The following is a 16,828-nucleotide window of genomic DNA, read 5'->3' on the forward strand; positions in this document are numbered from 1 at the left end:
AGCTTGACTTTTCATCTGGTGGACGCTTGGTCATATTTGAGCGCGTCGTTAAAGGTTGCTGTGGTGCAGGTGAGCCTGAAGCGTCTGGGCGCTCAGCTTTGCGGTTTGTTCGTGGAGGTGGAAGAGGAGAACTTTGCCAAACGCCTCGATGGCCTGCTACCGCTGCTGGCGAAGGAGCTCAACCCCGACAACTACGAAGACGTACGATCTTAAAATGGAGACGCGGGTCAAAATGTGACACGGAATAGCCTCGGCGTACCTGTCAATGTCAAGAGGGGTCAAGCGGAAGCCTGTTTTTATGACTTTTCACGTCGTTTCAGATTGAGGAGGAGGAGGAGGAGCGGGCAGCGGACAGGCTCCTGTTCACTTACCTCACTCTTGTCACCAAATTGATCAAACATTGCGGCTTCCTGGAGCTCAGCAAACCTCCTGACACCCTCGCCCATATTTGGGGTAAGCCGCCCACTTCACGGCTGCCACCAAGCCAATCACATTAACTCATTCACTGCCAAAGATGTTTTTAAACGTCTTTTCAGACTTGGTCTCGAATTGGCTGGTACTGAATGAGTTAAAATCCGCTGTCGTTTTTTTTAGGCCACATCGAAGGCCATTTGCGCCACCCTCATTGCTGGGTGTGGCTGACCGCCTCGCAGCTCTTCGGCCAGCTCTTCGCTGCCCACCAGGCAGAGGAGCTGGTTGCGGCGTGGAGAGCGCAGGGAGGCGGGAAATCACCCCCGAATGTGGCCGCCGCTTTCATCACGAGCAATCTGGACAAAAAGGTCACGGTCAATGTCAAGTCGAGTCTCCCCCCCAGAGTTGTAATATCCTCTTCTCACATCCTCTCGTCATTCTTTTCTGCAGATGAGAGAGCTGGCGTTAGCCTTCTGCCATCAGCTGCAGTCCAGATTCTTGGACACGGAGTCTGGCGAGCAGGTGATCAAAAACCTCCTCTTCGTGGGCAAGAACATCTACTTGGTCTCCCCCGAGTCGAACATCATCACCCCTGAGGAGGAAATGGAGGCGAACGAGGAGGAAGAGGAAGAGGAGGATAAGGAGGAAGAGCAGGATGAAGCGGACGACGTGAAGGACGACAAACCTCCGTCGCTGCTGTGGCTGATCAAAAAGCTGTCACTGATGGCCAAAAGGGAGGCGGCACATAATCCCAAAGTTCCACTGAAGGTACCAAAGCAGCATCTGGAAATCCATTTCAATGCACTACACTTTTGGTATCGCACAATAAGTTGAGTAGGAATAAAAAGACATCCAATCTTTGAGGAGACAAAATGGAGCCCGGCTCCTTCAAATGCTACTTTTCTGACAACTGAAGAGTCAAAAGAAATGTTCTCAAGCGATTTTGAAACCTCTACACATATTATATTGAAAACTGTGTTGTGTTTTGTTATTTTATGCTAAATGTTTGCTTTGTTGCAGCTGTTGTGAAATGTAAAATCAACTTTCCTAAAATCCTGTAGTACCATTTTTTTTTTTTTTTTTTTTTTGTTAAAGCAAAAAAAAAAGGTACACTTTACCATGCCGAGTTTCTGTAACATTCCCATCCCTTTTATTTACAGAGAACCTGCGTTTTTAAATTCTTGGGAGCAATCGCAATGGACCTCGGCAAGGAGCGACTCGGCCCCTATTTGACCACCATCATCGCGCCGCTCTACAGAGAATTGGAGAGCACCTACGCAGAACAAGGTAAACCACGTTTTTTTTCATGCCTACCTGAAGGGGGCGCTCACTTACATCGTCGTCATCAGACCCGACACTGAAGAACCTGGCTCAGGAGCTGATCGAGCTGATGAAGAAACAGATGGGCCTGGAGACCTTCTCGCTGGCTTTCTCGGCGGTGCAGAAGCAGTTCGCAGTGAGGCGGGCTGCGCGTAAGCGACAACGAGCCATGCAGGTAAAGCCACCGCAGGCTTAACGTGACTTAAAATCTGATTTTTTTTTTTTCCTTGCAGGAATGAGATTTTATTTATTTACCTTTCGTAAAAATAAGAAATGACATTCAAGTGTGGTTTTGTATTTCCAGGGAATGTCCCCTTCAAACACAAATGTGACACATTTTAACTCATTCAGTCCCAGCCAATTCTGGACCAAGTCTGAAAAGATGTTTAAAAACGTCTTTGGGAGTGAATGAGTTAACAATGGAACAATTTCATGTCAATAAATTCAACACGTTAACTGTTGGATTTTGTCTCGCCAGGCGGTGACCAACCCCGACATCGCCGCTCAGAAGAAAGTCAAGAAGCACCTCAATAAAATCGAGGCCAAAAAGCGCAAGATCGAGTTCCTGCGGCCTGGTTATAAAGCCAAGAAGCACCGTAGCCACGCGCTCAAAGACCTGGCCATGGTGCAGTGAGTCAACCAAGGAACTCATTTTGTCAATAGATAAAGCGGAATCATGTCAATGGGTGAAGAGTCTCCTAGAGCCGCCTTTTTTTTCTTTTATTTTTGGTTTGCATAGCATTTTATAAATCATCCCCATAAAAAGTATCACACGATTGTTACAATCACCAAAAGTCTTTACTGGGAATCATTTTCACTGTACAAGCAGTTATAAATATGCAGCCATTCAATTTGAATCAAACTGTACTCTGCAATCCATGGGGGGGGGCATAATTTTAACTATGTCGACAATAGAAATGGTGGTGCGACGACCGGCAAATCAATTCACTCATGTACAAAAAGAGATTTAAATAACACTCGGTGGTCCATTAGTGTGTAAAGAATCGGCTATGCGGTGCCTCCTAGCAAAGTGTCATTGCGTTTCTTGCTCGTTTGACACGCACAAGCCTTCTGGGGGTGATGGGAGTGAATGAATCTGACCAAAGGCACCCAACTTTGTTTGATTTGAAAGTAGGAAGTGTAACCTTGACCACTGCTGCGCTCTGAACAATGCTTTTCACGCAGACAATAGAAAACGAGGCCTCTGCTTTTCAGTCCCAGGTTTGGCCGGAGTACACGGGAAGCGAGGTCAGTCACAAGGTTTCATACAGAAGGATATTTACAAAAAAAAAAGGGGCACGTGTCATCGTCGTAGTCGTCTTTTTTTCCCCCTCTGTTCTACTGCCGACTCTTCAGCGAATCCACCAGCCTGCAGAGAAAACGCCGCAGTAAACGCACTCATCTCTTATCATTTGTCTTCATCGTTAAAAAAAAAAAAAACGTACCACTCCATAGCTTCATCCAAGCCCGTGCCTTTGGTCGCCGAGGTCTTGAAGATCTGCCACTTCCGATCTTTGAGGGCAGGGAGGCCCAGTGCGTTGGCCACCTCGGCCGGTGTCATCGCCTGTTCCATATCTTGCTTGTTTGCAAACACGACAAGGATGGCCTTCTTCAGCTCCTCCTCCTGGATTCAAAATAATAATAATTAAAAATAACCACGAGGAAAACGGCATACCGCTTCAGATTATGACAACTCCGTGATATAGACTCGCCTCCAACATAGCCACAAGCTCAGACTTGGAGATGCCCATTCGGTCACGGTCGCTGCTGTCGACAACGTAGATGACGGCGTCTGTGTTGGAGTAGTAGCACCGCCAGTATGGCCTGTGACAAGAGGGGGGCGGACATTTAAAAAGATGCCGGAAACATAACAAACCAATGCCGTATACTTACCGGATACTCGTCTGGCCTCCCAGATCCCACACCTGGAACTTCAGGTTTTTGTATGTCACGGTCTCCACGTTAAAGCCGATTGCTGCACGAGAGCGACAACGGAGGGAGTCAAAAAGTCAAAATAGACTCGTGTGGCAGATCGTAATCTGGTCCAGGGTTTCCCCCCCCCATCTTTTATTGAGCGCTCACGGCTCGCCAGCCAAACAAAAATGTATGTACGGTAGTAGAAAATCTGGGGGAAAGTATTCCGTGGGAGCTGTGCTGCATTGTGTTGCCTCAAGTTCCAAAGTCCCCCCCCCAATACAACATGAGTGACATTCAATGCCTTTGAGTAAGCCGGTTTGGTGCAGAAGGAACGAGTCAGCCTTGAAGGTAAGCAGGCGCAGCTTTATTTCTGCATGTTAGTCAGCTCATAATTTTATTTATTGCATCACTCAAGGCTGATGCTTTTTGTCTGCGCAGACTACCATGTGGTGCTTGCAATGTGTCCTCCGATATTATGCGAGCATTCCATTCTTCTGGCAGTCACACTTGTGCCAGGTGTATAAGGGAAAAAAAACGGTGATCGATAATTTTTTAGAAAAGGTGAAATTGGATGTCTTCCCATGGCACATTACTAGTTGATTTTCCCTAATGTAGTGTCGGTACTTACTTGGGATTGTGGTGACCACCTCCCCAACCTGCAGCCGGTACAAAATGGTGGTTTTTCCTGCACCATCCAAACCCAGGATGAGAATCCTCATTTCCCTGGTTCCAAACAGGCCCGAGAAGAGACTGGAGAAGAAGCCACCTGGAGGTACACACCCATTTTGCTGTGTTTTTTCCCCCTCTCCAAAAAGCAACCATGTGAATCATACAACTGCTAATTTAAATGTAAAATTGATGCAAAAGCTGAGAAAGTGAAGACTTTATTTGACAATAACATGTTTGTTTGAATGTTTGACATTCCGGAAGCTTTGATGCAGCCGGCTTGACTGGTTAGCCACCGTTTGCCTGATCAACACTAGCCAGGTAAGGTTATGTTGAAAAAACACAAGCTGTCACTTTGCTGCTAAGTGTGCAACACTTGGGTGACGTTTTTGGCTTAAAATGGTTAGATCGGTGATATTTGAATTGTCCACTGCACGCAAAGACAAATATTGCAATGAGCTAACGTGGCTTTAGCTTTAGCCAGTTTAGCAAAATCAGTTAGGGGGCCATTTAGAAGTCGACAAGCAGGACAAAACACAAGCTTTCGTGAGTTTTTACGAAAACTCCAACAGCTTAATGGTTAAATTATTTGAGAAATGTGAATTTGGTTGTATTTCAGAATACGCACCCATTTTTGATCAGACCAAAGGAAGCGTCTCGCAGGTTGGATCTGAAAGCTTCCGTGTGGTGACGTGTATTGGATGACGTCACCGACCCTCATCGTAAGCTTCCTTCCGCGTTTTCACTTTGTGACCTATCATGTCGTACATAAAATGTATGCTTTTACTTTGTAGTAACTACATTTAAATATAAAGCATCGACAAGATTTGAAGTTTAAAAAAAAGATTTTAAAAAAAAAAACGTTTTCGTCGAAAGTGCCGCTGGTCGGAAAAAGTTGTATGTTAATCGGTGCACGTTCAAGAAGCCAAATCGTAAACAACCGCTTGCAAGCATTTGTTAACACGATATCTTTACAATGTTTATCTGTACGATGGACCGCAGATCTCGTCGAAATGTTTAATACTGGATTTAAAGAGAGTGCCTTCGGTTCATAAATGAACGAGTAATCCTAAAAATATGTATTTTTCGACGTCTCTTTGCTTTTGGATTTATATATGTGTAAGCTTATGTTAAATTATTAATCGTTTTCATTTTATATTTGAGCATTATATTCTTTGGTGTTACAGTTACCTAGGTTATATTCCGTTTAATAATTGCTGAAACAAGTTTATGTTGATACTGTATTGTCTGATTGGCTGAAGGAAACCAGGAAGTGTTTGAGTAGCCGGAAAAAAGGTGTGTTCTCGTTCGTTCGGGAGTTGCGGAGAAGACGTTGAAAAATAAAATCTGCGTTCAAAGGATTACATCTCTCTCTAAATTATAAAACTTTGTTTTTCTAAACAATTTTTGTTTGCCAAATAAATATTTGTTCAGATTGTCAATTAAATATGAAGCTACAATTCAGGTGTGTTTAGGAATGGGGGGCGGGCACTGAACAAGAGGCTTTTTCCAAACATGTGACCGGTACTGTCACTGTGCAAATGGAATGAAACTAGAAGCAGTTCACGGTCCCTCTTGAACATGGTTAACACTGTCCCCAAAAATGACTCACCCAGTAGTACCTTGAATTGTGATGCAGTCAGATATATTTCAATATCTGCTAGTTTAATGCGAAAACACAATCAAATTTCCGTCAGCAGGCTAATGAAAGTAGCAATAACACTTTAAGCAACAGATATTTGAAGATAAATGGTGAAGCAATCCACATAGACAGAAAATTTAAAAAGAATACGTGGGCATATATTCTTTATCTTCTGCAAAAAAAACGTCACTGTTGTAGCTCTGTGCATCATTTAAAGTTAACGGTAAAAAGAATTAGGAAGGTTATGACTTTGTGTCACATTTAACCTGAACAGTTTGGAAGGGAATTTTAACAGTCTGCTTGTGAACGCAACTCGAGCCTGAGCGAAGGAGTTGCCCCTCTCTCAACAGCATCAAATTTTATGTTCTCCCTGGGAGGAATATTCCTCACTGTGAGCTCCGGCTGCAACTCTGCAACAGAATGAAAGCCTTTTGTAGCAACCCGAACAAGTCGAACATGCGGGTTTGAGCCTTCGTCGTCCACGGATGCGTCTGGTGGCGCCTGTCGCCTGAGACATCGGTTGCAATCCCCGGCGAGACGCAGACGGGATGGGGGAGCGGTCGGACCGAGCCCCTCTGCTGGACTGGGAAGAGGTCCCGTCCGCGGAGAAGCCCACCGGTGTCGACTCCAGGGACCGGCTAGCTAGTCCCTCCGACAGCCGCGGTCCGCCGGCTGTCTCCGCGCCGGAGCTTGGGTGGAGCGGCGCTCCGGGGGGTCCAGACGGCTGCGGCGCCCCGCCCGCAACCTCCATCACTCAGGCGGGCGCGGATGCGATACGGCGCCCCGACGCGCTGGAACATCCCTCGGATTCAGGACCCGGGGATGTGCCGCTGGAAGATCGGATGGTGACGTGGGAGGAAAAGGATCAAATCGTGTCGGTTTTTGTGGTTACGTTCAACACGAGAACAGGTGCGACATCAAATATGCAAGACGTTTGGCCAGACACCTCGTTGGGCTCACCCCATATCTGTGTTAAAACTACATTTATGTTCACTTTTCATGATTACCAATCAAAACAATACGATGTTTTTACTATTCCTTACAAAACAAATCGCAGCGAATGCATGGGGAGAAAAATCTGTGTCTGCATGTCTCAAACAGGTGTGGCCCTGTTTTATGACCTGGCCTTGGATTGACAAAATCAGTAAATAATTCGTAATCTTAAAACTGTGACGTTGTCTGTTTTGTTTTCGGGCTTCTTGTGAATCAGTGCAGCCAAGTTGGCTCATTGATCCACAGGAATGAAAAATAAAACGGCTGGTTCTGTGCAGAAGGCAGCTGGGACACTCTACGGAGGTTGGGCGCTTGTACTTTTTTTTTTTTTTTTTGACAGAGGGCAGTGGGCGTAATAAGGCCTCATCTTCACTGTAATAACATTTTACTCAACTTATTTATGTGAGCTGGGTATTCATCCAATTACAATCATTGCGAAAGGAAACAAATGTTGTTTTTCCTAACTAACTCAGACCAAAAAGTCAATTTCTTTCAATGTCTGGCGGCGAACACATCTCCTTTGCCGAAATAGTCCATCCACCAAACAGGTCTACCAAATCAAGATCTCTGATATCTTCCAGTTTCACAAATGGAACCAGCTGCCGCATAACCTTCAGGGTATCGAACGCGCATGTCCGTGTTGTGTTGACATGATTTGCGTGCGTGTGTGTGTGTCTGTGGTAGGAAACATGCTTGAGTGGTGCCTACCCAAGGATATGGACCTGGAAGGAGTGGAGTTTAAAGCCATCGCCAGTGGCTCCCACAGAGTCACCACAGACTTCATGTAAGTGGCTCCCGACTTGCATGTCAATATTTGATCAACAATTTGGGAGTTTCAATATTTTGTCACCGTTTCATTCGTATTTTATTGTAAGTATACGGCATGCCGTTACCTTGTCAGATTTTTATTTTATCAAAATGATGCGGCTTTTCGATTGGCAGAATTCCATTAACCCTGTAACCTTATAACATGATAAGATGTCCACTGTAGTAACCGCTGTCCCTGAAAGGGTTAAAAATAGCCAAGTAGGTTGTGAAAATGTGGCGGGGTTTTATTTTACAATATTTTATGAACAGACCGCGATGCTAATGGGGCCACATTTAGAAATAATTCAAAAAGAAAAACTAAAACAAATAAACAAATGCACTGAAAATTTAATCGGAAATGAAGCCAACATGTTTAATTTCATTCAATACAAAACAAAGAAGCCGAAATGTTGCATATTCCTTTCAGCAGCAGTAAATGTAGAATTTATTCCTAAATACAGTTAAAACATTTTCTACACATTGTCCAAACTATATGACATGCTACATCTTCCCGCTAGTATACCGTATTTTCCGCACTATAAGGTGCTTCGGATTATAAGGCATACCTTCAATGAATGGCCTATTTTAAAACAGTTTTCAAATGTAGGGCGCACCACATTATAAGCCGCACAGAATAGAAGCTACAAAAGTGGCTGCGGTTGCGTTATGCATCCACTAGAAGGAGCTACGCTAAAGGGTATACAATACATATAGCTTTATTTATATCGCGCTTTCAACAACCGCTGCAGCTGTAACAAAGCGCTTTGCATAACATTTAAAATTCTACGTCCAAGAAATCAGAATATTGATCCATATATAAGGCGCATCGAATTATAAGACACACAGAACATTTCATGCTTTTAGGGTGCGCCTTATAGTGCGGAAAATACGGTCATTCAATTTGAATGGAATAAATACAGATTGAAAAAGACATCAAACATGGATATATTATTTGTGGAAATGTACTTCCTCTTATCTTCCTCTTAGCAGAATGTGTTGCCAACCCCCCCCCCCCCAAAAACAAAAAAAAAATCCCAACAGATAAATAAATAAATAAATAAATAAAAGAAAAGCAGCTCAGCCATCTGGCCCTGCCGTTGCTTCCATGATTCACAGGCTTTATCTACCCCCCCCCATCTCCCCCCCAACCCCCAACACACACACCATGCATGCCCAGCTACTTCCGGAAAGGCTCCTACTTCGGCCTGGCCTGTTTCGCCAACATGGCGGTGGAGAGCACGGCGGAGCGCGGCGCCAGGATGAAGTCGGTGGGCATCTTGTCGCCTTCCTACACTTTGCTCTACCGCTACATGAGCTTCCTGGAGCACCAAGTCAGGTATCATGCCTTAGGTTTTGATTTCTTTTTCATTTTAAAGATGAGGTTGAAATATAGAGTGCTCTGTTATGGTGAGAAATTCGTCTTGACTTTCCCTCATGACGATTCCTCAACTCTGTGACCTCCAGTCACTCGTGCCTTACTCATCCACTCTTTTCACAAAGAGCGCCCTGTTGCTCACAAAATAGTTGACATCTTGTGGATGCTTTCTCGTCCACCCTTCCTCTCTCCTTTTTTGAGGGGAGTGGGGCGTTCTCAGCCTTGGAAGCAAGCAGGGGTTTTTTAAAATCTTTTGGGAGACAAAAGCGAAAAATCCAAACATCTTTCAAATAAGACCTGCCACTGATTCCCATCCCATGCGCAAGCCAAAACAATAAAAGTACTTTGGCGCCATCTGGTGGAATATTTTTGTTAGTTTTGCTTCTTTCTCACTCTCAGCTGAAGTTTCTTGTCTAGCAAGACCTAAATTATAGTTAAACAAAGATGCACATAGACTTTGAGTCCGTGCCCTTCATGCTAACGCTAAATAGCATCTTATATTACCGTGTTTTTTAAATGGTGAAAGGACAAGTACACAGTCATATATTCTTTATCCTCTGTGAAAAATGAACACTCCTGATCAACGCATATACAAAACTCTGTCCGATTCTTGCTAGTTCAAGATGTCCTCCAGTTCACAAATCTAAAACCTGTTCATGTTTCACTGCAGCAAGGATGTCATTGTTTTTCCGCTGACTGTGCTTTTTTTTTTATTTCTTTTGCTCCGGAGCCAGGCTCCAACTTCAATCCCCAGGCCACTACTCTCCTTTGGAGGCCTTCTACGAGGACAAGAGGGCACTGCTGCTCCCTAGCGGCGATGACGTCGTTTCACTTTGCCCTATCAGTGCCTGGGGGGTCGCCATCAACCACAGCATGCATCCAGAAATGAAGGTTAAAAACCCACCACAACCCCCGGTTCTGCATTTTTTTTCCCACCTCTCTCATTTTAAAGAGGTTGTTGCCAGATCACCCACCCGGCAGGCTGCATGTCCCAGTTCATCCGCTTCTTCGGCGAGCAGATCATGGTGTTGTGGAAGCTGGCGCTGCTGCGGCGGCGAATCCTCATTTTCTCTCCGCCGCCCGTGGGCGTGGTCTGCTACCGAGGTGCGGAGAAACAGCTGGCTTTTGAAAGCTAAAAAAACCCGACACTCGGTGTGTGTTTTATCGCTCTTGTCCCCCCCACATCTTAGTGTACTGCTGCTGTTGCCTGGCAAACATTTCCATCCCGGGAGTGGGCGTGGCCGTGCCCGAGTTCAGGCCTTTCTTCTACGTCAACGTGGCCGACATTAGCGCGCTGGAGAACGAGCTCTCCTATGTGGCATGTGAGTGAAACGTCACGCTAACATACAGTTGATGCCCACATTAATTTTGCCTTTTATTTTAAGTTGGGTCATAAAATTGGTTAATGAAGCTGATTTGAAAAATGATGTCGATTGTTAAAAAAATAAAAAATAAACATTAGTAAAATAAACCGTTTTAGATGTATCGAACGATTAGTTAATATATTAATTCTAAATGAATATTTAAATAGACAAATACAATTTTACATACACAAACACATATGTATACTGTACATACTTTTACATGTACTCCATATTTGATATTTAATATTTGGTCAATATTTTTACTGTAAATAATGAAAAAAATAACAAAATGCCCAGTCAAAATGTTGTGGTGCATTTTTTATTTTGTGATCACACAATATCATATTAGAGAAATAAACAATGATGTCTGTGCATCCAGCATGATATATGTTTAGAGTCAATAACAAAAAAAAAAACACATATACAGTACATTATATTTTCTTTTTTTTTTAATTCGATGTTTGGTAAATTGAAAAAAGAAATTCTGTAAAATAAATTCTAAAATAAGCCTATTCATATAAATACATTTGGGACATTTATTTTATTATTTGAAGTATCCATCCATCCATCTTCGACCGCTTATCCGGGGCCGGGTCGCGGGGGCAACAGCTTTAGCAGGGAAGCCCAGACTTCCCTCTCCCTAGCTACTTCTTCCAGCTCTCCCCGGGGGATCCCGAGGCGTTCCCAGGCCAGCTGGGTGACATAGTCTCTCCAGCGTGTCCTGGGTCTTCCTCTGGGTCGCCTCCCGGTGGGACATGCCCGGAACACCTCACCAGGGAGGCGCTCAGGAGGCATCCGAATCAGATGCCCAAGCCACCTCATCTGGCTCCTCTCGATGTGGAGGAGAAGCGGCTCGACTCTGAGCCCCTCCCGGATGACCGAGCTTCTCACCTTATCTCTAAGGGAGAGCCCGGACACCCTGCGGAGAAAACTAATTTCAGCCGCTTGTATCCGGGATCTCGTTCTTTCGGTCACGACCCATAGCTCGTGACCATAGATGAGGGTTGGAACGTAGATCGACCGGTAAATTGAGAGCTTCGCCCTTTGGCTCAGCTCCTTCTTCACCACGACAGACCGATACAACGTCCGCATCACAGCAGACGCTGCACCGATCCGCCTGTCGATCTCCCGCTCCCTCCTGCCCCCACTCGTGAACAAGACCCCAAGATACTTAAACTCCTCCACTTGGGGCAAGATCTCCTCCCCGACCCGGAGGGGGCACTCCACCCTTTTCCGACTGAGGACCATGGTTTCAGATTTGGAGGTGCTGATTTTCATCCCAACCTCTTCACACTCAGCTGCGAAACGCTCCAGTGAGAGTTAGAGAGCCCTGCTTGAAGGAGTCAACAGTACCACATCATCTGCAAAAAGCAGAGATGCAATACTGAGGCCACTAAAACGGACCCCCTCAACGCTTCGGCTGCGCCTAGAATTTCTGTCCATAAAAGTTATGAACAAAACCGGCGACAAAGGGCAGCCTTGGCGGAGTCCTACCCCCACTGGAAACGATTCCGACTTACTGCCGGCAATGCGAACCTAACTCTGACATCGGTGGTATAGTGACCGAACAGCCCGTATCAGGGGGTTTGGTACCCCATACCCACGAAGCACCCCCCACAGAACTCCCCGAGGGACACGGTCAAACGCCTTCTCCAAGTCCACAAAACACATGTAGACTGGTTGGGCGAATTCCCACATACCCTCGAGGACACTGCTAAGGGTGTAGAGCTGGTCCACTGTTCCACGGCCGGGAGGAAAACCACACTGCTCCTCCTCAATCTGAGGCTCGACTTCCTGACGGACCCTCCTCTCCAGCACCCCTGAATAGACCTTACCAGGGAGGCTGAGGAGTGTGATCCCTCTGTAGTTGGAACACACCCTCCGGTCCCCCTTTTTAAAGAGAGGGACTACCACCCCGGTCTGCCAATCCAGAGGCACTCTCCCCGTTGACCACACGATGTTGCAGAGGCGTGTCAACCAGGACAGCCCCACAACATCCAGAGCCTTGAGGAACTCCGGGCGGATCTCATCCACCCCCGGGGCCTTGCCACCGAGGAGCTTTTTAACCACATCGGTGACTTCAACCACAGAGATAGGAGAGCCCACCTCAGAGTCCCCAGGCTTTGCTTCCTCCAAGGAAGACATGTTGGTGGAGTTAAGGAGGTCTTCGGAGTACTCTGCCCACCGGTTCACAACGTCCCGAGTCGAAGTCAGCAGCGCCCCATCTCCACTGTACACAGTGTTAGTGGTGCACTGCTTCCCCCTCCTGAGACGTCGGATGGTGGACCAGAATTTCCTCGAAGCCGTCCGGAAGTCGGCTTCCATGGCCTCACCGAACTCTTCCCACGCCCAAGTTTTTGCCTCGGCGACCACCGAAGCTGCGTTCCGCTTGGCCAGTCGATACCCGTCAGCTGCCTCTGGGGTCCCTCTGGGGGCCACAACTCAGATTTGCCGCTTCATCAATAGAGGCACGGAACATGGTCCACTCGGACTCAATGTCCCCCGCCTCCCCTGGAACATGGGAAAAGCTCTGTCGGAGGTGGGAGTTGAAACTCCTTCTGACAGGGGATTCCGCCAGACGCTCCCAACAAACAGTCACAATATGTTTGGGTCTGCCAGGACGGACCGGCATCTTCCCCCACCATCGGAGCCTACTCACCACCAGGTGGTGATCAGTTGACAGCTCTGCCCCTCTCTTTACCCGAGTCTCCAAAACATACCCAAGTCTCCAAAAACATACAACCACGAAGTCGATCATCGAACTGCAGCCTAGGGTGTCCTGGTGCCAAGTGCACATATGGACACCCTTATGTTTGAACAAGGTGTTCGCTATGGACAATCCGTAACGAGCACAGAAGTCCAATAACAAAACACCACTCGAGTTCTGATCGGGGGGGCCGTTCCTCCCAATCACGCCCCTCCAGGTCTCACTGTCATTGCCCATGTGAGCATTGAAGTCCCCCAGCAGAACAAGGGAGTTCCCAGCAGGAGTACTCTCCAGCACACCCTCCAAGGACTCCAAAAAGGTTGGGTATGCCGAGCTGCTGTTTGGTGCATATGCACAAACAACAGTCAGGACCCGTCCCCCCACCCGAAGGCGGAGGGAGGCAACCCTCTCGTCTACCGGTGCGAACCCCAATGTACAGTCACTGAGCCGGGGGGCAATGAGTATGCCCACACCTGCTCTGCGCCTCTCACCGTGAGCAACTCCAGAGTGGAAGAGAGTCCAACCCCTCTCGAGAGAACTGGTACCAGAACCCAAGCTGTGTGTGGAGGCAAGTCCGACTATATCCAGTCGGAAATTCTCTGCCTCACACACCAGCTCGGGCTCCTTCCCTGCCAGAGAGGTGACATTCCATGTCCCAAGAGCTAGCTTCTGCAGCCGAGGATCGGACCGCCAGGATCCCCGCCTTTGGCTGCCGCCCAGCTCACATTGCACCCGATCCCTTTGGCCCCTCTCATGGGTGGTGAGCCCATGGGAAGGGGGACCCACGCTGCCTCTTTGGGCTGTGCCCGGCCGGGCCCCATGGGTGTAGGCCCGGCCACCAGGCGCTTGCCAACGAGCCCCACCTCCAGGCATGGCTCCAGAGGAGGGCCCCGGTGACCCGCGTCCGGGCAAGGGAAACTTAGATCCATTCATTGTAATCATCATCAGGGGTCTTTGAACCGTGCTTTGTCTGGCCCCTCACCTAGAACCTGTTTGCCATGGGTGACCCTGCCAGGGGCATAAAGCCCCAGACAACTTAGCTCCTAGGATCATTGGGACACACAAACCCCTCCACCACGGTATGGTGACGACTCACGGAGGGGTTTATTTGAAGTAAAGTATAATTAATCAGTTCAGATGGATGAATTATTAAGATGTTTAAAACCATTAAAAATTTGTTCAGATGATTCAAATATATTAATCACCTTTTATATTTGCGACATTTACGATAATAGAATAACATTTTCTATAAATAACATGCAAAACACTAGGACAGTTTTTTTTATTCACTTTTATTAGTTCTTCTATTGGGCAGGGGGGGTCCCCGAATCCCCCCCAACTGCTCGCTGCTTTTTCCTGGAAAATGCATGTCATAGGTTGAAGAATTTTGGAGTGTTGAAACATGTTCCCCCCCTGAATCGCATTTTAGTGGCCGTCATCATATACGGATTTTCGCGATTGGCGAGCCAGCCCGGTCCCTATCACTCACGAACTACAGCGGTCCCCTGTATTGTCTTTTGCACACCCACATGGTTACTGTGTGCAGGTACGACCGAAAAGATCTTCGAGGAGAAGCGGGATCTCTACGACGTCTACGTGGACAATCAGAACGTCAAGACTTGCAGGGAGGGTCTCAAACCACTGCTCCGCATCAGCACCGCCGACCGGGAGAAGTATCGCAAGCTCACTGAGCAAAGGTGTGTCATGTAACAAAAGAAAATAAAATCCCATCGCGGTATATGTCATCATCAGTCATACTGAATGCCGATTGTATGATTTGCATTGTCGCAGGAAGATGCTGTTGTACTCTCAGGAGGAGAATGGCGACTGCGTGTCCAGTGAAGAGGATCTCTTTATTCTGTAAGGTCACACGAATTGAAAAAAAAATGAGTCGGATGCAGGGGTCGAGAAACGTCTGTCGCATTTGATTGTTGAAGCGGGCAGATGGACAAGGTCATTATGTCATTGAGTAACCTGATGACATGATCAGCTGTCCACTGTCATGACCGCTGTCCCCGAAAAGGGTTCATGTCAAATATTTTAATCCGAAAAGCGTGCACATACTGCAACATATATTTTGACTTCAGGTTTTTCCTGGAGCAGAACAACCGGATTTTTCAGACACTGAACGAGGTGGCCGCCAGTCCTGACCCGACGCTGACCACGGAGAGCATGAGGGCCATGGGACTGGACCCGCACGGCGATCGGCTCTTCCTGCTCCACCTGCTGGAGATCTACGGTTTTGACGCGCTGCTGGTGTCCGACCAGCTTTGCTGCAGCTGAGACGCCGATTCCGCCTTCGGGATGGCTTCTCGGCCGCAAATAGCCACCTCCTCATTTATTACATTTTTATTTATGAAATATATTTTTTAATCTTCCTCTGCTGCCAGTGGGTCGAGCAACCCCCGCCGCCCACTCCAACCTGGATACTGTGTTGCATGACCGGTGAACACAGCCTGCCGTTCTGTAAATATTGTTTTGCCTTTCCCATGTGGGTCTCCTGCAGGCCTAGTTGAAGCATTTATGTACAAATCAACATTTCATTTGTAAAATGTGAACACTGTCGTTGAAGGATGCATCTGTTTTTTTTTTCTTCTTAGCCATAGCTGAGACCAAATTGAAATCTTTTCAACGGGCTCAAAGTGGCGTCGACACGGATTTATTTTGCACGCTGCCAGCTGAGCCTCCGCGTCCAACGTCCAGTTGGGGTTGGAACACTAATCAAGACGAACGCAGGCCCTTGGAGAGGAAGCTAAGTCGTTTTCTGCTGGCTGTCGTGGTACCTTGACTTACGAATGTCATTTGTTTCGCATCCATCACTCATATCTTAAATCATCTTGCCCCACTGACGTGAATGGAAATCAACAAAAAAAAAAAAAAGTAGAAATTTTAGCAAGGACAAAGTTACAAATGACTTGGGCCAGTATGCTACCATGCTAACTTTTTTCTTAAAGATTTAAATTGACTTCAATATTAATGCTAATTTCATTACCCCCCCCCCCCTCCAATTTTGCTGCTGTGGACTGCAAATTTCCCCAATGTGGGACAAATAAAGGTTATCTTATCTTATTAGCCCCCCTACAGTATTTCCTATGATGCGTTATCGTTAAGCTAGCAGACCTTTAGCAAAGACCAAGTTACTCTGTGTAGCGCTTGACCAAAAAAAAAAAAAATTTGAATAAAACTCCTTCATTTGATTTAAAAGATGAGTGACTGCTATCGTTTCACTTTGAAACATTGAATTGTGTTTTGGTTTTGTTTTACAGCTGAGTGGCCATAAACACAACGGTTAGCCGTATTCTCCCACTTTTTTTCTTAACAAAACATCAAGTTAGAGCATTCTTAAGTCAAAGTACCACTGTAGTTTCCCTGCGGCTACATATAACTATTGAACACTGGATCAAATGAATGTTTACTAAAAAGGAATTCCAATCCAGTAAAGCCTCATTGTTTTCCCCGACCGAATTTTACAGGGCTAAAGCAAACCTCTTACTAGTAGCAGTAGGGGACACTCTGGTTCATGTTAAAACTATTTATTTATTTTACTGTCAACCATTTCAGAAATAAAAAGTGGCCCCACCGCCTGTGAGGAAATCGCAGTTCTCTTGTTTGAATGTTGGCCGTTC

General features: G+C 46.5%; 3 protein-coding genes across 5 annotated transcripts in view; 2 read left to right on the plus strand and 1 right to left on the minus strand.

Annotated features, from left to right (window-relative positions):
* Window positions 1-2,507, plus strand: part of utp20 (UTP20 small subunit processome component) — a 21,810-nt gene extending 19,303 nt beyond the window's left edge. The window contains exons 53-59 of the mRNA XM_086102834.1: window positions 70-201; window positions 321-453; window positions 595-779; window positions 862-1,179; window positions 1,572-1,698; window positions 1,761-1,906; window positions 2,210-2,507. Of these exons, the coding sequence (XP_085958960.1) occupies window positions 70-201; window positions 321-453; window positions 595-779; window positions 862-1,179; window positions 1,572-1,698; window positions 1,761-1,906; window positions 2,210-2,365 (1,197 nt within the window). The 3' untranslated portion in view covers window positions 2,366-2,507. The remainder of the gene's footprint in view (window positions 1-69; window positions 202-320; window positions 454-594; window positions 780-861; window positions 1,180-1,571; window positions 1,699-1,760; window positions 1,907-2,209) is intronic.
* On the minus strand, window positions 2,508-5,015 carry arl1 (ADP-ribosylation factor-like 1). Its single transcript, XM_086102842.1, has 6 exons — window positions 4,943-5,015; window positions 4,277-4,414; window positions 3,625-3,706; window positions 3,444-3,555; window positions 3,177-3,355; window positions 2,508-3,100 (listed from the first exon to the last, which is right to left on the minus strand). Exons 1-6 carry the CDS (start codon window positions 4,944-4,946, stop codon window positions 3,070-3,072), a joined length of 546 nt encoding a protein of 181 aa, XP_085958968.1. The 5' UTR covers window positions 4,947-5,015; the 3' UTR covers window positions 2,508-3,069.
* On the plus strand, window positions 4,935-16,769 carry LOC147185952 (DENN domain-containing protein 11-like). 3 transcript variants are annotated; one of them, XR_015099155.1, is made up of 10 exons: window positions 4,937-6,865; window positions 7,634-7,733; window positions 8,934-9,092; window positions 9,866-10,022; window positions 10,097-10,235; window positions 10,322-10,453; window positions 14,749-14,899; window positions 14,994-15,062; window positions 15,290-15,668; window positions 15,803-16,769. XR_015099155.1 is itself a non-coding variant. In XM_086102839.1 (9 exons), exons 1-9 carry the CDS (start codon window positions 6,505-6,507, stop codon window positions 15,483-15,485), a joined length of 1,464 nt encoding a protein of 487 aa, XP_085958965.1. In that variant the 5' UTR covers window positions 4,937-6,504; the 3' UTR covers window positions 15,486-16,769. The 3 variants fall into 3 exon arrangements, 1 of the variants encoding a protein (XP_085958965.1); XR_015099156.1 differs by lacking the exon at window positions 15,803-16,769 and having other exon boundaries at window positions 4,935-6,865; window positions 14,763-14,899; window positions 15,290-15,368; XM_086102839.1 differs by having other exon boundaries at window positions 15,290-16,769.
* The last annotated feature ends 59 nt before the right edge of the window (window positions 16,770-16,828 follow it).

This window comes from Hippocampus guttulatus, chromosome 22, assembly GCF_054856545.1.
Source record: "Hippocampus guttulatus isolate MCC_2025c chromosome 22, RoL_Hgut_1.0, whole genome shotgun sequence".
Classification (NCBI taxonomy): Eukaryota; Metazoa; Chordata; class Actinopteri; order Syngnathiformes; family Syngnathidae; genus Hippocampus; species Hippocampus guttulatus.

Excerpts from the sequence above, each read along its gene's own strand:
- arl1 (XM_086102842.1), bottom strand. Across the intron at positions 3,356-3,443 it reads AGCTTGTGGCTATGTTGGAG|GAGGAGGAGCTGAAGAAGGC; the intron begins GCGAGTCTATAT and ends TTTTGAATCCAG. Across the intron at positions 3,101-3,176 it reads TTGGATGAAGCTATGGAGTG|GCTGGTGGATTCGCTGAAGA; the intron begins GTACGTTTTTTT and ends TTTTCTCTGCAG.
- LOC147185952 (XM_086102839.1), top strand. The coding sequence starts at position 6,505 with ATGGGGGAGCGGTCGGACCGAGCCCCTCTGCTGGACTGGGAAGAGGTC. Across the intron at positions 14,900-14,993 it reads CGCAAGCTCACTGAGCAAAG|GAAGATGCTGTTGTACTCTC; the intron begins GTGTGTCATGTA and ends GCATTGTCGCAG. Across the intron at positions 15,063-15,289 it reads GAAGAGGATCTCTTTATTCT|GTTTTTCCTGGAGCAGAACA; the intron begins GTAAGGTCACAC and ends TTTTGACTTCAG.